Source organism: Heptranchias perlo, chromosome 16 (genome assembly GCF_035084215.1).
Source record: "Heptranchias perlo isolate sHepPer1 chromosome 16, sHepPer1.hap1, whole genome shotgun sequence".
NCBI lineage: Eukaryota > Metazoa > Chordata > Chondrichthyes > Hexanchiformes > Hexanchidae > Heptranchias > Heptranchias perlo.
The window spans coordinates 2,576,787-2,598,547 of record NC_090340.1 but is presented as its reverse complement, the minus strand read 5'-3'; the positions used below and the strand labels follow the sequence as shown (position 1 = coordinate 2,598,547).

Here is a 21,761-nt window from a genome sequence, read left to right as displayed (position 1 = left end):
GCTTCAAACTGAGCATGAAATATCCGTTCAATCTGTTACCAACACTGCCTGATGTTGAGATCATTTACTGCCCTATACTCGGGGCCATCGGAGTGCCCAGTAAGTTCTAAAATCGGTTCAACATTGTGTAAATGTCTTTACTTTTTGACTATTTTATTGCTGGAGGTCTGATAATGTGACATGTTGTCTGATATCTCTTCAGTGTTCCGGATCGGTGAGGACACACCACACACGTGATGTTTGCTTAATGTGATTTTTGTATGAATTATAATGGTCGTGGAATCCCGCTGTGGGATACTGGAGCTAATGTGTCGCCTCACGTTCCTTTTCCCGCTTTTTTAGTAGATGTTTAGAAGGTGATTGAGAGAATTGTAGATGGGGAAGGAGTATTTGAGCCTGAGAGGCGATCGCTGGAGTTACAGACTGAGTTAGATAAGTTGTGGGCCCAACAATGATTGATGAAATGTAATAAGGGTAAAGCATTGCAAACAGGAGAAAACTTGTTCACCTCAGAAGTGATGGTGAAATAGTCAAGGATGGTATCCAGTTCGAACCCGTATCCCCAGGCCCTTGCAAACAGGAAGCGAGGCCATTACCCGCGGGTTTAGGGGTCTCCTGTCTATGAGCGGTTCCGCCCGTACGGGGATCAGATCAGATACAACTGGCAATGGCCAGCATTTAAGGAATTAATACATAAATTGCAACAAATATATATTCCTTTAAGGCACAAAAACCCAACGGGAAAAGTAGTCCAACCGTGGCTAACAAGAGAAATTAAAGATAGTATTAAATCGAAGAAAGAGGCATATAAAGTCGCCAGAAAACGCAGTAAGCATCAGGATTGGGAGCATTTTAGAATTCAGCAAAGGAGGACCAAGAAATTGATAAAGAAAGGGAAAATAGAATATGAGAGTAAACTAGCGAGAAACATAAAAACGGATTGTAAAAGCTTCTATATGTATGTAAAAAGGAAAAGACTGGTGAAGGCAAATGTGAATTCCTTATAGACAGACGGGATAATTTATAATGGGGAATAAGGAAATGGCAGAGAAATTAAACAAATACTTTGTCTGTCTTCACGGAAGAAGACACAAAAAACCTCCCAGAAGTACTATGGAACCAAGGGTCTGGCGAGAATGAGGAACTGAAGGAAATTAGTATTAGTAAAAAAATAGTACTAGAGAAATTAATGGGACTGAAAGTCAATAAATCCCAAGGATCTGGTGATCTACATCCCAAGGTTTTGAAAGAGGTGGCTATAGAGATAGTGGTTGCAATGGTTGTCATCTTCCAAAATTCTATAGATTCTGGAATGATTCCTGCAGATTGGAGGGTAGCAAATGTAACCCCACTATTTAAGAAAGGAAGGAGAGAGAAAACAGGGAACTACAGACCTGTTAGCCTGACATCAGTAGTAGGGAAAATGCTAGAATCTATTATAAGGGATGTGATAACAGGGCACTTAGAAAATAATAATAGGATTTGGCAGAGTCAGCATGGATTTATTAAAGGGAAATCACATTTGCCAAACCTATTGGAGTTCTTTGAGGATATAACTAGTAGAATAGATAAGGGGGAACCAGTGGATGTGGTGTATTTGGATTTTCAGAAGGCTTTCGATAAGGTCCCATACAGGAGGTTGGTGAATAAAGTTAGAGCACATGGAATAGCGGATAATATACTGGCACGGATTGAGAATTGGTTAACAGACAGAAAACCGAGAGCAGAAATAAACAGGTCTTTTTCAGGTTGGCAGACTGTGACTAGTCGGGTACCGCAGGGATCGGTGCTTGGGCCCCAGCTATTCACAATCTATATCAATGATTTGGATGAGGGGACCAAATGTAATATTTCCAAGTTTGCTGATGACACAAAACTAGGTGGGAATGTGAGTTGTGAGGAGGATGCATAGAGGCTTCAAGGGGATATAGACAGGCTAAGTGAGTGGGCAAGAACATGGCAGGGGAATATAATGAGGACAAATGTGATGTTATCCACTTTGGTAGGAAAACAGAAATACAGAGTAATTTTTAAATGGTGAGAGATTGGGAAATGTTGATGTTCAAAGGGACCTGGGTGTGCTTGTACATGAGTCAGTGAAAACTAACATGCAGGTGCAGCAAGCAATTAGGTAGGCAAATAGTATGTTGGTCTTTATTACAAGAGGATTTGAGTACATGAGTAAAGACGTCTTACTGCAATTATATAGGGCCTTGGTGAGACCGCAACTGGAGTATTGAGTACAATTTTGTTATAGGTTATAACCATCAAAAAAGACTGGACAGGCTGGGGCTCTTTTCTCTGGAAAAGAGAAGGCCGAGGATGACCTGATAGAGGTCTTTAAGAGAATGAAATGGTTTGATGGGGTAGATGTAGAGATGTTTTAACTTGCGAGGGTGTGCAAAACTAAAGGCCATTGACGTAAGTTAGTCCCTAATAAATCCAATGCTCGTGTGGACCATAAACACCGGCATAGACCAGTTGGGCCGAATGGCCTGTTTCTCTGCTGTGAATTCTATGTAATTCTTTGTAATCAAAAGATTCAGAAGCCCCGGACAGGTTCTCAGATTCTCACAGCTAGCGGGATCCACAAACGTGAGGATCACGTCAGTGTTGTAAGTCGAGAGAATGACCTCCATGCACGGCTCACAGAGCCGGTCGCAATAACCTGCTCCATAGGCAACACAGGGAAGTCTGTATGCAGTTGACTGGGCATGGGGGAATTGTGATACATTCCCCACTCAAAGTGAAGTGGGGCCTCCAAAGATCTGTTGACTTTAATGAGACTGCGTGAGACAGCACACAAAATGTGGATCTGGGCGACAAAATGTCCTCTCTCCCTCCTTGTGCTGTTAGGTTACTTGAAGGAGCTGCATTAGTGGAGGTCAATGTGACTCATCCGGTGGGTCCATCCTCCCTGGCCGGCACCAGGCGCTCCCTCACATTCCACCCTAGTTAACACCAGGCCCCACACCACCCCCACCACCGCGCCCCCCCCACCCCGCCTCATCCTTCTGTCTCGCCCTCATCTTTGGTTAACACCAGCCCATCCACCCTCACTCTTATAACTCGCCCGATCTTTGGTTAAGACCAGGCTCTCCCTCACCCTCCTCTCTCGCCCTCACCTTTGGTTAACACCAGGCCCTCCCTTGCCCTACTCCCTGGTCATTTGGCCGGAACCTGGGCCTGTTCTATATTTTTAAAAAAGATTTAAGTTATTGTTTTTATTTCTCACAATTGGGTAACAATTAGTTTCATTTTTCAACCCGTCCCCTGCTGAAAATACTGATAGAATCAGCCGTCATTTTCAAATACTGGATGCAGCAAATTCAACAGAACATCCTGTCCAACTGATGCTTTTGCTTTGAGCTTGTCCAGTGATTTCCACCTTGTTCTTTTTTACAGTTAACTTGCTGGCGATTGTGATCCTGTCTCGGGGAAATTGCGGTCTCTCCAAATGTGTCACTTGTTACCTGGTCGCCATGGCAGCGGCCGATCTCCTGGTCGTCATCACTGATGTGATTCTGAGGTGGAGTATTATTTATTTCCCAGTTTCTTTCCTGGATATCACTCCCGTGTGTAGTTTGGTTACGGTGCTCATCTTTGCCGCCACGGAGAGTTCTGTCTGGTTCACGGTCGCTTTCACTTTTGATCGATTTGTGGCTATTTGTTGCCAGAAGCTGAAAGCTAAATATTGCACCGTGAGAACAGCGGCGGTGGTTCTAGGAGCGGTGAGTGTGCTCAGCTGTTTGGAATGCGCTCCCGTGTTCTTCAGATTCGAAGCTCGGTACGTTATTAATAACCTAGAATGGTTTTGCATTACAAAACCAGAGTATTACACTTCACTCGCCTGGGCAGCGTTTGAGCTCATCCATCGCCTTCTAACCCCTTTGCTCCCATTCGTTCTGATTCTGCTCCTCAACACTCTGACCGTCAGATACATTTTAGTGGCGAGTCGAGCCCGCAGGAGACTCCGGCGGGACAGTGATGGCGAGATTCCCAGTGACCCAGAGATGGACAAACGCAGAAAATCTATTATTTTACTCTTCGCTATCTCGGGCAGTTTCATAGTTTTATGGACGACTTATGTTATATGTTTCATATATCAGCGAATCGCATTCATATCTGATTTCCATGCCCCTTCACCCACCTCAGGTACTGTTGGATACCTGCTTCAGCTCCTCAGTTCCTGCACAAACACCTGCATCTACACAGTGACTCAGAGCAAATTCCGAGAGCAGCTGAAAAAGGTTGTGAAATATCCTTTCGCTGTAATTCTAAGATCCGTCAAACAGTGAAAGAAACCCAAGATTTTTCAGCGTTACAATTCAGTTCATAATAAATCTCATGTCCCAGCAGAGTAGCCCAGAGGAGCAGTGATGGGCCCAAAGCCCAGAGGAGGTGTGCTGGGCTAAAGGAGCAGTGCTGGACGCAAAGCCCAGAGGGCAATGGATCAAAGCCATTCTCTGCTTCCTGGTTGTTAAAGCTTGATTGCGTTTGCTGATATAATTGACTCCCCTGCTGAAAATACTGATAGAATCAGCCGTCATTTTCAAATACTGGAAGCAACAAATTCAACAGAACATCCTGTCCAACTGATGCTTTTGCTTTGAGCTTGTCCAGTGATTTCCACCTTGTTCTTTTTTACAGTTAACTTGCTGGCGATTGTGATCCTGTCTCGGGGAAATTGCGGTCTCTCCAAATGTGTCACTTGTTACCTGGTCGCCATGGCAGCGGCCGATCTTCTGGTTGTCATCACTGATGTGATTCTGAGGTGGAGTATTATTTATTTCCCAGTTTCTTTCCTGGATATCACTCCCGTGTGTAGTTTGGTTACGGTGCTCATCTTTGCCGCCACGGAGAGTTCTGTCTGGTTCACGATCGCTTTCACTTTTGATCGATTTGTGGCTATTTGTTGCCAGAAGCTGAAAGCTAAATATTGCACCGTGAGAACAGCGGCGGTGGTTCTAGGAGCGGTGAGTGTGCTCAGCTGTTTGGAATGCGCTCCCGTGTTCTTCAGATTCGAAGCTCGGTACGTTATTAATAACCTAGAATGGTTTTGCATTACAAAACCAGAGTATTACACTTCACTCGCCTGGGCAGCGTTTGAGCTCATCCATCGCCTTCTAACCCCTTTGCTCCCATTCGTTCTGATTCTGCTCCTCAACACTCTGACCGTCAGATACATTTTAGTGGCGAGTCGAGCCCGCAGGAGACTCCGGCGGGACAGTGATGGCGAGATTCCCAGTGACCCAGAGATGGACAAACGCAGAAATTCCATCATTTTACTCTTCGCTATCTCGGGCAGTTTCATAGTTTTATGGACGACCTATGTTACGTGTTTCATATATCAGCGAATCGCATTCATGTCTGATTCCCATGCCGCTTCACCCACCTCGGGTACCGTCGGATACCTGCTTCAGCTCCTCAGTTCCTGCACAAACACCTGCATCTACACAGTGACTCAGAGCAAATTCCGAGAGCAGCTGAAAAAGGTTGTGAAATATCCTTTCGCTGTAATTCTAAGATCTGTCAAACAGTGAAAGAAACCCAAGATTTTTCAGCGTTACAATTCAGTTCATAATAAATCTCATGTCCCAGCAGAATAGCCCAGAGGAGCAGTGATGGGCCCAAAGCCCAGAGGAGGTGTGCTGGGCTAAAGGAGCAGTGCTGGACGCAAAGCCCAGAGGGCAATGGATCAAAGCCATTCTCTGCTTCCTGGTTGTTAAAGCTTGGTTGCGTTTGCTGATATGTTTAGGCATGGGATCATACAATACAGAAGGAGGCCATTCAGCCCACCCTGCCTTTACCGGCTCTTTTAAAAAGTTCTCCAATTATTCCCACTTATCCTGTTCTTTCCCCATTGCCCATTGCTGGCCATAATCTTCCAATCCTCCTTAGATACGGGGGCGGTGCCAGAGGACTGGAGAATTGCAAATGTTACACCCTTGTTCAAAAAAGAATGTATGGATTAATCCAGCAACTATAGGCCAGTCAGTTTAACCTCGGTGGTGGGGAAGCTTTTAGAAACGATAATCCGTGACAAAATAAATAGTCGCTTGGACAAGTGTGGATTAATAAAGGAAAGCCGGCACGGATTTGTTAAAGGCAAATGGTGTTTAACTAACTTGATTGAAGTCTTTGATGAGGTAACAGATGATGGCAACACGGTTGATGCTGTGTATATTGACTTTCAAACGGTGTTTGATAAAATGCCACATAATAGGCTTGTCAGCAAAATTGAAGCCCATGGAATAAAAGGGGTAGTGGCAGCTTGGATACGAAATTGGCTAAGTGACAGGAAACAGAGAGTATTGGTGAACAGTTGTTTTTCGGATTGGAGGGAGTTGTACAGTGGTGGTCCTGGAGCCATTGCTTTTTTTGATATATATTAATGACTTGGGCTTGGGTATAGAGGGCACAATTTCAAAATTTGCAGATGACACAAAACTTGGAAGTATAGTAAACAGTGAGGAGGATAGTAATAGGCTTCAAGAGGATATAGACAGGTTGGTGGAATTGGTGGACACATGGCTGATGAAATTTAACGCAGAGAAGTGCGAAGTGAGACATTTTGGCAGGAAGAATGAAGAGAGGCAATATAAACTAAATGGTATAATTCTAAAGGGCATGCAGGAACAGGAAGACCTGGGGGTGTATGTGCACAAATCTTTGAAGATGGCAGGACAAGTTGGGAAAGCATTTAAAAAAGTATACGGAATCCTGGGCTTTATAAATAGAGGCTGAGAGTACAAAAGCAAGGAAGTTGAGTTGAACCTTTATAAAACACTGGTTCGGCCACAACTGTAGTATTGTGTCCAATTCTGGGCATCACACCTTAGGAAAGATGTGAAGGCCTTAGAGAGGGTGCAGAAAAGATTTACTAGAATGGTTCCAGGGATGGAGGACTTCAGTTAGGTGGATAGACTGGAGAAGCTGGGGTTGTTCTCCTTTGAGCAGAGAAGTTTGAAAGGAGATTTGATAGAAGTGTTTCAAATCATTTAGATAAAGTAAATAAAGAGAAACTGTTCCCATTGACAGAAGGGTCGAGAACGAGAGGACACAGATTTAAGGTGATTGGCAAAAGAACCAAAGGCGACATGAGGAAAAACTTTTTTACGCAGCCAATAGTTCTGATCTGGAATGCACTGCCTGAAAGGGTGATGGAGCCAGCTTCAATTGTGGAATTCAAAAAGGAATTGGATAAATATTTGAAGAGAAAGAATTTGCAGGGCTACGGGGAAAGAGTGGGGGGAGTAGTACTAATTGAATTTCTCTTACAAAGAGCTGGCACAGACTTGATGGGCTGAATGTCCTCCTTCTGTGACGATTCAATGATTCTATGACTTCTATGATTCTATGAAAGTTACTATTGAATCTGCTTCCACCATCCATTCAGACAGTGCAATCCAGAGCATTCAGTGCAATCAAAGAACTCAATGAGTAAAAGAAATTCTCCTCCATTTCCCTCTGGTTCTTTTGAGAATTACCTTAAATCTATATCCTCTGGTTACTAACCCTCCTGCCAGTGGAAACAGTTTCTCCCTATCTGCTCTGTCAAAACCCCTCTAATATTGAACACCTCCATTAAATCTCCCCTTAACCTACTCTGCTCTAAGGAGAACAACCGCAGCTTCTTCAGTCTCGCCACAAAACTGAATTCCCGATCCCTGGTACCATTATAGAAATCTCATCTGCACCCTGTCCAATGTCTTGATATCCTTCCTAATGTGTGGTGCCCAGAATTGGACAAAATACTTTAGCTGAGGCCTAACCAGTGTTTTATAAAGGTTTACCATATATTCCTTGCGTTTGTACTCTATGCCTCTATTAGTAAAGTCCAGGACCCCGTATGCTTTATTAACCACCTTATCAACTTATCCGCTTACCTTCAAAGATTTGAGTACTTACACCCCCAGGTCTGTCTGTTCCTGCATCCCTTTAAAATTGTACCATATAGTCTATATTGTCTCTCCTCTTTCTTCCTTCTTGCATGTAAAAAAAAATAATTCAAATGAAATGAATCTGTTAGAATTCAGTGATATCAGTGCAATATCTGAAGTTCTTGGTCACTGAAAAATTAAACTTTATTATAGCTTTAAATGGCTGTGGTTAACAGTGTTTAAAATATTCCCACACCTGTTGTGTCAATAAAACGTTGAGAGACATGGCGGCTAATTTTGCATTTCACTGTGTCGCGTTGGGCCAGTTTGAGAGGCTGGAGGTTTTTGGTGAGGAGGAGGCCACACTTTGTACATTTTAACAGATTGGGGTCAAATTTCAAGGTCACCGGAATGCAAAACTTGACCTTAAGCGGAGATAAAAAGCGGACGGTTTCTACAACGGGGGGTTGAGCCACCAGTGTTACACCAAGACAATCTACCCCATTGTTTACACCCACACAAGAACATTTATTATTACTTGAATAAAACCACAAAATGCATCAAAACCACAACATATTATTCGGAAGCTGAGTAAAGAAATGACAAGTTAATGTTTACAAATTCTGAAATATGACAATCCAACTAACACCAGTGAGATGAGACTCCAGTTAATCTGTTTTTGGTGGTGTGAGTTGACGGATGAATGTTGGCCCGAGGACACAGGGAGAATTTCAAAAACTGAACACCCAAAATGGGCTCAGTTTAACTTCTCAATAGAAACAAGTTCACTCCATTTACCTTGTCATAATCCTTAATCATCTTGAAGACCTTATTACTTCACTCGTTGAGTTTCACATCTTTAGCGAAAAAAGCCCCGTCTTCTCAAGTCTCTCTTCATACCTATAGCCCCCTCATCCCTAGTCTCATCCCAGTGAATCTACACTGCAACCACATCCCTAGTCTCATCCCAGTGAATCTACACTGCAACCACATCCCTAGTCTCATCCCAGTGAATCTACACTGCAACCACATCCCTAGTGTCATCCCAGTGAATCTACACTGCACTCTCATCCCTAGTCACATCCCAGTGAATCTACACTGCAACCACATCCCTAGTCACATCCCAGTAAATTAATACTACTCTCATCCCTAGTCTCATCCCAGTGAATCTACACTGCAACCTCATCCAAAGTCTCATCCCAGTGAATCTACACTGAACTCTCATCCCTAGTCACATCCCAGTAAATTAATACTACTCTCATCCCTAGTCTCATCCCAGTGAATCTACACTGCAACCTCATCCCTAGTCACATCCCAGTGAATCAATACTGCACTCTCATCCCTAGTCACGTGGAATCAGAGAATGATACAGCACAGAAGGTGGCCATTCGGCCCATCATGCCTGTGCCAGCTCTTTGAAAGAGCTTTCCAATTATTTACACTCCCCTGCTCTTGCCCCATAGCACTGCAATTTTTTCCACTTCAAGTATTTATCCAATTCCCTTTTGAAAGTTATTATTGAGTCTGCGTCCACCATCCTTTCAGGCCGTGCATTCCAGATCATTACAACTCGTTGTATAAAAAAATGTTTCCTCATGTCACCTCTGGTTCTTTTACCAATCATCTTAAATCTGTGTCCTCTGGTTAGCGACCCTTCTGCCACTGGAAACGGTTTCTCCTTATTTACTCAATCAAAATCCTTCATGATTTTGAACACCTCTATCAAATCTTTCCTTAACCTTCTCTGTTCTAATGAGAACAACACCAGCTTCTCCAGTCTATCCACGTAACTGAAGTCCCTCATCCCTGGTGCCATTCAAGCAAATCTCCTCTGCATCCTTTCTAAGGCCTTGAAAATCTCCTCTGCATCCTTCCTAAAGTGTGGTGTCCAGAATTGGACACAGTACTCCAGTTGGGGCCTAACCAGTGTTTTATACATGTTTTGCATAACTTCTTTGCATTTGTACTCTGTGCCTCTATTTATAAAGCCAAGGATCCATCAGCCTGAAGTGCCGAGTGGATTATCCATCTCGGCCTCCTCCTGATATCCCCACCATCACAGAAGCCAGTCTTCAGCCAATTCGATTCACTCCACATGATATCAAGAAACAGCTGAGTGCACTGGATACAGCAAAGGCTATGGGCCCCGACAACATCCCAGCTGTAGTGCTGAAGACTTGTGCTCCAGAACTAGCTGCGCCTCTGGCCAAGCTGTTCCAGTGCAGCTACAACACTGGCATCTACCCAACAATGCGGAAAATTGCCCAGGTATGTCCTGTCCACAAAAGGCAGGACAAATCCAATCCGGCCAATTACCGCCCCATCAGTCTACTCTCAATCATCAGCAAAGTGATGGAAGGCGTCGTCGACAGTGCTATCAAGCGGCACTTACTCACCAATAACCTGCTCACCGATGCTCAGTTTGGGTTCCACCAGGACCACTCGGCTCCAGACCTCATTTCAGTCTTGGTCCAAACATGGACAAAAGAACTGAATTCCAGAGGTGAGGTGAGAGTGATTGCCCTTGACATCAAGGCAGCATTTGACCGAGTGTGACACCAATGAGCCCTAGTAAAATTGAAGTCAATGGGAATCAGGGGGAGAACTCTCCAGTGGCTGGAGTCATACCTAGCACAAAGGAAGATGGTAGTGGTTGTTGGAGGCCAATCATCTCAGCCCCTGGGCATTGCTGCAGGAGTTCCTCAGGGCAGTGTCCTAGGCCCAACCATCTTCAGCTGCTTCATCAATGACCGTCCCTCCATCATAAGGTCAGAAATGGGGATGTTCGCTGATGATTGCACAGTGTTCAGTTCCATTCGCAACCCCTCAAATAATGAAGCAGTCCGAGCCCGCATGCAGCAAGAGCTGGACAACATTCAGGCTTGGGCTCATAAGTGGCAAGTAACATTCGCACCAGATAAGTGCCAGGTAATGACCATCTCCAACAAAGGAGAGCCTAACTACCTCCCCTTTACATTCAACGCCATTACCAATTCCAAATCCCCCACCATCAACACCCTGGGGGTCACCATTGACCAGAAACTTAACTGGACCAGCCATATAAATACTGTGGCTACGAGAGCCGGTCAGAGGCTAGGTATTCTGCGGCGAGTGACTCACCTCCTGATTCCCCAAAGCCTTTCCACCATCTACAAGGCACAAGTCTGGAGTGTGATGGAATACTCTCCACTTGCTTGGATGAGTGCAGCTCCAACAACACTCAAGAAGCTCGACACCATCCAGGACAAAGCAGCCCGCTTGATTGGCACCCCATCCACCACCCTACACATTCACTCCCTTCACCATCGGCGCACAGTGGCTGCTGTGTGTACCATCCACAGGATGCACTGCAGCAACTTACCAAGACTTCTTCGACAGCACCTCCCAAACCCGCGACCTCTACCACCTAAAAGGACAAGTGCAGCAGGCACATGGGAACAACACCACCTGCTCGTTCCCCTCCAAGTCACACACCATCCCGACTTGGAAATATATCGCCGTTCCTTCATCGTCACTGGGTCAAAATCCTGGAACTCCCTTCCTAACAGCATTGTGGGAGAGCCTTCACCAGACGGACTGCAACGGTTCAAGAAGGCGGCTCACCACCAGCTTCTCAAGGGCAATTAGGGATGGGCAATAAATGCCGGCCTCGCCAGTGACACCCACATTCCATGAACGAATAAAAAAAAAATCCCATTTGCTTTCTTAACTGTCTTCTCAACTTGTCCTGCCACCTTCAAAGACTTGTGTATGTGCACTCCCAGGTCTCTCTGGTCTTGAACTCCTTTTAAAATTGTACCATTTAGTTTATATTGGCTCTCCTCATTCTTCCTATCCAGATGTATCACTTCACACTCCCCTGCATTAAATTCCATCTGCCATGTGCCTGCCCAGTCTATCTATATCCATTTCACCAGTCTATCTATATCCTCCAAAAGTTTGTAGCTATCGTCCTCACTGTTTGCTCCATTTCTGCATTTCGTATCATCTGGAAACTTTGAAATTATGCCCTGTATACGCAAGTCCAGGTCGTTACTATATACCAAAAGGAGCAGTGATCCTAACATCGACCCCTGAGGGACACCATTGTATACTTCCCTCCAGTCTGAAAAACAACCATTCACCACTACACTTTGCTTTCTGTCCCTTAACCAATTTTGTATTCACGCAGCCACTGACCCTTTAATCCCATGGGCGTCAATATTGCCAACTAGTCTATTTTGGGGTACTTTATCAAATGCCTTTTGAAAGTTCATATCCACAACATCAACCATACGACCTTCATCAACGCTCTCTGATGTTTCATCAAAGAACATCCCAGTGAACCTACACTGCACCTTCTCCGTTGCTTTTATATCCTTACCTTAACATTGCTCACAATATTCCAACTGCAGCCTAACTAGAGTCTTGAACAAGTTCCACGTCACCTCACTGCACTTGGTCATAAAAATCAGTCTTTTTATGACCTAGTCCACATGTGATGCTTGTGCCTCTACCCACCACTCCTCTGCTCCATTTAAAATCTGACCATCTAAGGTGTATTTCCTTTCCCTATTTTTATTCCATCATGTATTCTACACTGAACTTCTCTTGACCATGAAATCCACAACTTGCTCCCTCGACCCACTAAACTACTGACCACCCAACTTCCCGTCCTGGCCCCCATGTTAGCTAATATTGTTAATGGTTCCATCTCCTCAGGTACTTTCACCCCTCATCACCCCTCTCCTCAAAAAACCCACCCTTGACCCCTCTGCTTTTGTAAACTACAGCCCCATCTCCAAACTCTCTTTCCACTCCAAAGTCTTTGAACGTGTTGTCACCTCCCAAATCCGTGCCCATCTTTCCTGCAACTCTATGTTTGAACCCCTCCAATCAGATTTCTGCCCCTGCTACAGCACGGAAATGGCCCTTATCAAAGCCACAAATTATATGACTGTGACCGTGGTAAACTATCCCTCCTCATCCTTCTCGACGTGTCTGCAGCCTTTGACATGGTTGACCACACCATCCTCCTCCAATGCCTCATCTCCATTGTCCAGCTGGGTGGGACTGCCTTCACCTGGTTCCATTCCTATCTATTTTGTCGTAGCCAGAGAATCACCTGAAATGGCTTCTCTTCCCACTTCTGCATCGTTACCTCTGGAGTCCCCCAAGGATCTATCTGTTAAGTTCGGCAGGACCTCCACATTTCCAGCCTTGCCGGGTTCTTCGGCCATTATTGGTCTCACCCGCACCCTCTAAGCCTCCCTGTGAATATTGGGGCCATTGTCTTTGGTCCCTGCCACAAACTCCGTTCCCTAGCCACTGACTGCATCCCCCTCCCTGGCCTCTATCTCAGGTTGAACCAGACTGTTCACAACCTCTGCATCTTATTTCACCCTGAGCTGAGCTTCCAATCTTATATCCTCTCTATCACCAAGATCGTCTACTTCCACCTTTATAACATCACCCATCCCTGCCCCTGCCTCAGCTGCTAAAACTCTCATCTATGTTTATGTTACCTCTAGACTCCACTATTCCAATGTTCTCTGGGCGGGCCTCCCATCTTCCACCCTCCGTAAACTTCAGCTCATTCAAAACTCTGCTGTCCGTATCCTATCCAGCATCGAGTCCCGCTCACCGAGCACCGATGTGCTCACTGACCTATATTGGCTCCTGGTCTACTGACAGCTCAAATTTAAAATTTTCAACTTTGTGTTTAAATCGCTTCACAGCCTCACCCCTCCTGATCTTTGTCCGTTTTGAAGTCCGTGCTGGCTACTTCTATTTTTTTTTTACCTAGATATGTGGTGATTTCATTCTTAATTAAAGACTTTAAAATGTTCCCCACTGCAGGTGTTCAGCAAATCGTCCTGTCCCGTTAGCTCTGTCTCCCTATTTAATAATGAGTACTACACTGGCCACTCACCAGTCCTCCGGCTCACATCCACACTCAATAGAGCCTGAAATATAATTTCTAGGGCCTCAGGATCCCAGGACATATCCCACTGGGCCTTGGTCCTTAGTCTTCCTTCAGCCTAAATAACTAATTTAAAATGTTACTTTTATCCATCACAATATCGCTGATCTCGTTCTCAACCATTTCTCTGAAATCCTTCTCTTTAGTAAAGACCAACACGGAGTATTTATTAAATACATCCGACATGTTTTGATCATCTACAGACTGACAATCCTCTCCTCAGAGTCTCACCTCATTGTTAAAAATTCTCTCTTCACTGATATATCTGTAAAACACGTTACTGTTCCGCTTAATGTATTTTGAAATTTTGTTCCTTATAATCCCACTCAGCTTTCCTTATTAACCACAGTTGACCAATATTGACACTCTGCCTTATATTTTAGATTATTTAAAACCCTTGGAGAAGATGGGTGGAGACCCCAGGGGAAATCAGCCGAGACCCCGGGGGAAGGTGGGCGGAGACGCCAGATAGATGACGAAATGGGGCTTACAGCGATCACTCAGGACAGTGCATGGCTGGGAGTCACTGTGTTTGCACAGCGATCACTCAGGAGATTGCATGGCGGGGAGTAACTGTGTTTCCACGGCGATCACTCAGGAGATTGTATCTCTGGGAGTCACAGTGTTTCCACAGTGATCACTCAGGAGATTGCATGGCTGGGAGTGACTGTGTTTCCACAGTGATCACTCAGGAGATTGCACCTCTGGGAGTGACTGTGTTTCCACAGTGATCACTCAGGAGATTGCACCTCTGGGAGTGACTGTGTTTCCACGGCGATCACTCAGGAGATTGCATGGCTGGGAGTGACTGTGTTTCCACAGTGATCACTCAGGAGATTGCACCTCTGGGAGTGACTGTGTTTCCACGGCGATCACTCAGGAGATTGCACCTCTGGGAGTGACTGTGTTTCCACAGTGATCACTCAGGAGATTGCACCTCTGGGAGTGACTGTGTTTCCACAGTGATCACTCAGGAGATTGCACCTCTGGGAGTGACTGTGTTTCCACGGCGATCACTCAGGAGATTGCACCTCTGGGAGTCACTGTGTTTCCACAGCAATCACTCAGGAGATTGCACCTCTGGGAGTGACTGTGTTTCCACAGTGATCACTCAGGAGATTGCACCTCTGGGAGACACTGTGTTTCCACAGTGATCACTCAGGAGATTGCATGGCTGGGAGTGACTGTGTTTCCACAGCGATCACTCAGGAGATTGCACCTCTGGGAGTGACTGTGTTTCCACAGTGATCACTCAGGAGATTGCACCTCTGGGAGTCACTGTGTTTCCACGGCGATCACTCAGGAGATTGCACCTCTGGGAGTCACTGTGTTTCCACAGCAATCACTCAGGAGATTGCACCTCTGGGAGTCACTGTGTTTCCACAGCAATCACTCAGGAGATTGTATCTCTGGGAGTCACAGTGTTTCCACAGCAATCACTCAGGAGATTGCACCTCTGGGAGTCACTGTGTTTCCACGGCGATCACTCAGGAGATTGCACCTCTGGGAGTCACTGTGTTTCCACAGCAATCACTCAGGAGATTGCACCTCTGGGAGACACTGTGTTTCCACAGTGATCACTCAGGAGATTGCACCTCTGGGAGTCACTGTGTTTCCACAGTGATCACTCAGGAGATTGCACCTCTGGGAGTGACTGTGTTTCCACGGCGATCACTCAGGAGATTGCACCTCTGGGAGTCACTGTGTTTCCACAGCAATCACTCAGGAGATTGCACCTCTGGGAGTGACTGTGTTTCCACAGCAATCACTCAGGAGATTGCACCTCTGGGAGACACTGTGTTTCCACAGCAATCACTCAGGAGATTGCACCTCTGGGAGTGACTGTGTTTCCACAGTGATCACTCAGGAGATTGTATCTCTGGGAGACACTGTGTTTCCACAGTGATCACTCAGGAGATTGCACCTCTGGGAGTCACTGTGTTTCCACAGTGATCACTCAGGAGATTGCACCTCTGGGAGACACTGTGTTTCCACAGTGATCACTCAGGACATTGCACCTCTGGGAGTCACTGTGTTTCCACAGCAATCACTCAGGAGATTGCATGGCTGGGAGTCACTGTGCTGTTTGGATGTTACTGCAATTGCCATTATAGCCCCAAGAAACTGTGTCCCTTACCCAATGACCAGAACTATTGTCACTTATCCAGCACTTTCGCTGCATTAAGCGGACGTGCTGTGGTGCTGATTGTTGCAGCGATGACAAAGAGGAAGGGACAGATGACCAGGAGCTCGCGGTGTCTGATACAGACAATAAACTGTCTGAACTCACCACAGCAGCAAGGAACAGGCAGCAGAGAAAACGCAATCACATTTACTGACGCCTACACAAATGATGGTATAAAGGACACTGTGCCTACAATTTTACTGTTTCCCATCTGTAATTAACTGAACCAACATTCCCCACAATGTTGTAAATTTGAGTCATGTATTTAAAGATGGCTTTAACAGTAAGTTTCCTGGTCTATTTTACATGTTCTTCACTTCAGACTTGGGCTGGTGAACATTGGCTCTAAACTTGACAATGTAGAAGGAAAGTTGAATGAACCAAGTTGTAATTCTGCTTATAATAAATCCATTAACATCGGCCTTACAGTAACACACTAAAGATTGCCATAGAAATGTATTTAATGGCCTGTAAATTGCTCCGAGCAGCAAACCAGCAGTGAACGCCACTCATTAGATTTAAATTCACCCACTAAGTTATCGCGTTCTTTTTGGTGGCAACTTCCTTGAACTGTGAGTTCAGATAACATCAGCGTTCTTTCCTGGGCTGTGTGAGTGGTGAAAGGACCTTTAAGGCCCCTCAACTGATCAGCTTGAAGCAAGCCATGCTGTGAGAACCAGGAAGTGTAGTTCATGGACAAACAGCGCAGACTAAAAACCCAGATGTACGGATATACCCAATTAGGTATTAGAGAATGACATAGTGAAAGCAAAATAAAGAGAGGATAAGATTAAAAGGTTGAGGTAAAAGAGACGGAAGGAAAAAGTAAAAAAAAATAACATTTTCTCATTAAAAAATCTTTTCTTTTAAAATGTCCAAAAACTAGTAAAATCAGGAGTAATGAGACTCCATATTTTTAAAAGTTAGTTTTAATGCTGGAGCATACCTGTTTTGTGGCGAGATTAGTTACTTTCCAGCAGGGTAGGAGAGCACGTTGGCACTGGACCGTTGATTCCATTGATTGGAGCCGGCGAGGTCCCTTTAAGGTGAAGCTGTCACATCACCAGCGAACCAGGAAGAGCAAGCTCCAGATTTCCGCATTTACCTGTGCATGTGCGGTTCCTGGAACTGGCTCTTCCATTTCACCACTAATAACAGTGAGCGCTGCTAACCTCACCATTATTTTAAAAGCAATTTCTGAGCCATTATGTTCATCCCTTAAATGAGTTCTGGGTTTCACTCCATAAAGCTTTATTACGTGGGTACGGTAGTGTAGTAGTTATTACTGGACCAGTAATCCAGAGACCTGGACTAATAATCCAAAGAACTTGAGTTCAAATCCCACCATGGGAGTTTGAGAATTTGAATTCAGTATAAAGAACCTGGAAATAAAAAGCTGGTATCAGTAAAGTGACCCTGAAGCTGTTGGATTGTTGTAAAAACGTTGGGGCTCACTGTCTATTTCAAGCTAAGACAATGAGGGTCAGTTGTTTAATATGAGACTAGAGAAGCTGGGATAGCTCTCCTTGGAGCAGAGACAATTAAGGGGAGATTTAATAGAGGTGTTCAAAATTTTTGAAGGGTTTTGATAGAGTAGTTAGGGAGAAACTGTTTCCACTGGCAGGAGGGTCAGTAACCAGAAGACAGGTTTACGGTAATTGGCAAAAAAGCAAGGGGGGTGATGAGGAGAATTTTTTCTACTCAGCGAGTTGTTATGATCTGGAATGCATTGCCTTGAAAGGGTGATGGAAGCAGATTCAAAAGCAACTTTCAAAAGGGAAGTGAATCTCTACTTAAAAATTGCAGGGCTATGGGGAAAGAGCGGGGAAGTGGGTCTAATTGGATAGCTCTTTCAGAGATCTGGCACAGGCATGATGGGCCGAATGGCCTCCTTCTGTGCTGTATGATTCTATAATTCTATGATTCATTGGACAGAATGTTCCCTGCTGATTTTGAGAATAGCAGGCATCCTAAAAGGGGACGGTAAATGGCCAGTTTTATTGACAGACCTACTGGTGAATGGCTGAAAGTGGAGGCGGGGAGGGGAGGGGTTAGAATTTGCAGTTATATAGTGCCTTTCACGACCTCTGGATGTCTCAAAGTGCTTCACTGCCAATGAAGTGTAGTCTCTGTTGTAATGTAGGAAATGTGGCAGCAAATTTATGCATAGCAAGGTCCCACAAACAGCAATGAGATAATCACCAGATAATTTGTTTTTTTAACAATGTTGGTTAAGAGATAAATGCCCTCGAGGATAAAAGGAAAACTCCCCATCTCTTCTTTGAAATAGTGCCATGGGATCTTTTACGTCCACCTGAGAGAGCAGATGGGGCCTTAATTAACATCTCATCTGAAAGATGGCATCTCCAACAATGCAGCACTCCCTCAAAGGGTCATTGATAGATTCAGTTAGTGGGCGATGTTGTGGCAGATGGAGATCAATGTGGGGAATTACATAGAATTCTACAGTACAGAAGCAGGCCATTCAGCCCAACAGGTCTCTGATTGTGCTTATGCTCCACATAAGCCTCCTCCCACCCTACTTCATCTCACCATATCAGCATATCCTTCTATTCCTTTCTCCCTCATATACTTATCTAGCTTCCTCTTAAATGCATCTATGTTATTCGCCTTGACTACTCCATGTGGTAGTATTCCACATTCTCACCACTCTCTGAGCAAAGAAGATTCTCCTGAATTGCTTATTCGATTTATTATTCCCTCTCAGTTCTGGTGTCATCCTTGTAAATCTTTTCTACACTTTCTCCAGTGCCCCTATTTTTGTAATTGTGGTCTAACCAACGGAAGTGTGTGGTCATCCACTTTGGACCCAAGAAAGATAGATCAGAGTATTTTCTAAATGGTGAGAAGCTAGGAACTGTGGATGAGCGGAGAGATTTAGGGGTCCAAGTACAGAAATCACTAAAAGTTAGTGGACAGCTACAACAAATAATTAAAAAGTCTAATGAAATGTTGGCCTTCATCTTAAGGGTGCTGGAATACAAAGGGGTGGAAGTTATGTTAAGTTATATAAAGCTCTGGTTTGAATGGCTGAAAGTGGAAATTCTACCCCCCCCCCCCCCCGCCTCCACTTTCCACTGGCATGTACCCCATTTAGCGTACAGCTTTCAGTTCTGGGCACCACACCTTAGGAAGGATATATATTCACCAGAACGATACCTGTGCCAAAAGGGTTAAATTATGAGGACAGGTTGCATAGACTAGGCTTGTATTCCCTTGAGTAATGAAGATTAAGTAACCAATTGAGGTGTTTAAGATAGTTTAAGGATTGATGGGGTAGATGGAGAGAAACTATTTCCTCTGGTAGTAGAGTTCAGAACAAAAGGGCATAACCTTAAAATTAGAGCTAGGCCATTCAGGATTGTTGTCAGGTGCACTTCATGAAACAAATGGTAGTGGAAATCTGGAACTCTCTCCCTAATAAGCTGTTGAGGCTGGGGGTCAATTGAAAATTTCAAAACAGAGATTGATAGATTTTTGTAAGGTAGGGGCATTAAGGGAAATAGAACAAAGGCGGTTAGATGGAGTTAAGATACAGATCAGCCATGATCTAATTGAATGGCAGAACTGGCTTGAGGGGCTTAATTCCTATGTAACCAATCTCACTGCCCCGCTCTCTCTCTTCATAGTCCTGTATCCATCCCAAACTAATCCCACTGTCCTGCTCTCTCCCAATAGCCCTGTATCAATCCAAAACGAATCCCACATTCTGTTCTCTCTCTCCAGAGCCCTGTATTAATCCAAAATTAGTCCCACTGCCCTGATCAGCCTATGGCCCTCTATCAATCCAAACTGATCCCACTCTCCACATATCCCTGTATGAATCCCAAACTGTTCCCACTGTAACACTCTACCCCCATAGCCCTCTATCAATCAAAAACTAATTGCTCTGCCCCGCTCTCTTCCCATAGCTCTGTATCAATCCTAAACTAATCTCTCTGCTCTGTGCTCTCCCAATAGCCCTGTATCAATTCCAAACTAATCCCACTGCCATATTGTAGCCCGACAGTCCTGTATCAATCCAAAGTTACTCTCACGGTACCACTCCCTCCCCATAGCCCTGTATCAATCCCAAACTAATCCCACTACCCTGCTCTCTTCCATAGCCCTGTTTCAATATAAAACTAATCGTACTGCTCTGCTCAGTTCCTATAGCCTTGTATCAATCCCAAACTGATCCCACTGCCCCGCTCTCCACATACCCCTGTATGAATCCCAAACTCATCCCACTGTATCACTCTATCCCTGTAGTCCTGTATCAATCCAAAACTAATCCCACCGTCCCGCTCTCTCCCCACAACAATCAATCCCAAATAAATCCAACTGCACCACTCTCTCCCCATAGCTCTGTATCAATCTAAAAATAGTCTCATTGTCCTGCTCTCTCCCCATAGCTCTGTATCAATCCAAAACTAATCCCAGTCTCTACTCTCTCCCCAGAGCCCTGCATCAATCCCAAAGTAATACCACTTCTCCGCTCTTTCCCCAGAGCCCTGATCAATCCAAACTAATCCCACTGCATCACCCTCTCCCCATAGCCCTGTATCAAGCTCAAACTAATCCCACTGCATCATTCTCTCCCCATAGCCCTATATCAGTCCAATACTAATCCCACTCTCCCCAGAGCCCTGTACTAATCCAAAACTAATCCCACTGCCCTGATAGGCCTAGGGCCCTGCATCAATTCCAAACTGACCCCACTGCATCACTCGCTCCCCATAGCCCTGTATTAATCACTAATCCCACAGTCCTGCTCTCACCCATAGCTCTGTATCAATCCCAAACTAATCTCACTCTCTACTCTCTCCCCAGAGCCCTACATCAATTCCAAACTAATCCCACTGTCCCGCTCTCTCCCCACAGCCATCAATCCCAAATAAATCCCAGTGCACCACACTCTCCCCATAGCCCTGTATAAACATAAAAATAATCTCATTGACCCGCTCTTTCCCCATAACCCTGTATCAATTCCAAACTAATCCCATTGCCCCATTCTATCCTGACAGCTCTATCAATCCACTGACCCACTCTTTTCCCATAGCTCTGTATCAATCCAAAACTAATTCCACTGCCCTGCGCTCTCCCCATAGCCCTATGTCAATCCAATACTAATCCCACTCTCTACTCTCTCCCTAGATCCCTGTATCAATCCCAAGCTAATCCCATTTCCCCACTCTTTCCCCATAGCCCTATCAATCTGAAACTAATCCTACTGCCCTGCTCTCTCCCATAGGCCTGTAGTAATCCAATACTAATCCCATTCTCTGCTCTCTCCCCAGAGCCCTGTGTTAATCCAAAAGTAGTCCCATAGCCCTGATCTACCTAGGGCCTGCAAAAATCCCAAACTAATCCCGTTGCTCTGCTCTCCACATACCCCTGTACAAATCTCAAACTGGTCCCACTGTATCACTCTATCCCCATAACCCTGTATCAATCCAAAATTATTCCCACTGTCCCGCTATCTCCCCACAGCCACTAATCCCAAATTAATCCCAGAGGACCACTCTCTCCCCATAGCCCTGTATCAATCCCAAATTAATCCCACTGCCCCATTCTATCCCAACAGCCCTGTATCAATACAAAGTAACTTCCACTGCCCCGTTGTCTTCCCATAGCCTTGTATCAATTCAAAACTAGTCCCACTGCCCTGCTCTCTCTCCATAGCCCGGTATCAATCCAAACTAATCCCACTGCCCCACTCTCCCCGTAG

General features: G+C 45.0%; 2 protein-coding genes across 2 annotated transcripts; both read left to right on the top strand.

Annotated features, from left to right (window-relative positions):
- Window positions 1-14: 14 nt before the first annotated feature.
- Window positions 15-4,298, top strand: LOC137333869 (probable G-protein coupled receptor 139). Its single transcript, XM_067998256.1, has 2 exons — window positions 15-99; window positions 3,406-4,298. The coding sequence occupies exons 1-2, from the start codon at window positions 15-17 to the stop codon at window positions 4,296-4,298; spliced, it is 978 nt and encodes a 325-aa protein (XP_067854357.1).
- Window positions 4,299-4,379: 81 nt separating this feature from the next.
- LOC137333868 (probable G-protein coupled receptor 139) lies at window positions 4,380-5,543 on the top strand. The gene is made up of 2 exons (XM_067998255.1): window positions 4,380-4,401; window positions 4,651-5,543. Exons 1-2 carry the CDS (start codon window positions 4,380-4,382, stop codon window positions 5,541-5,543), a joined length of 915 nt encoding a protein of 304 aa, XP_067854356.1.
- The last annotated feature ends 16,218 nt before the right edge of the window (window positions 5,544-21,761 follow it).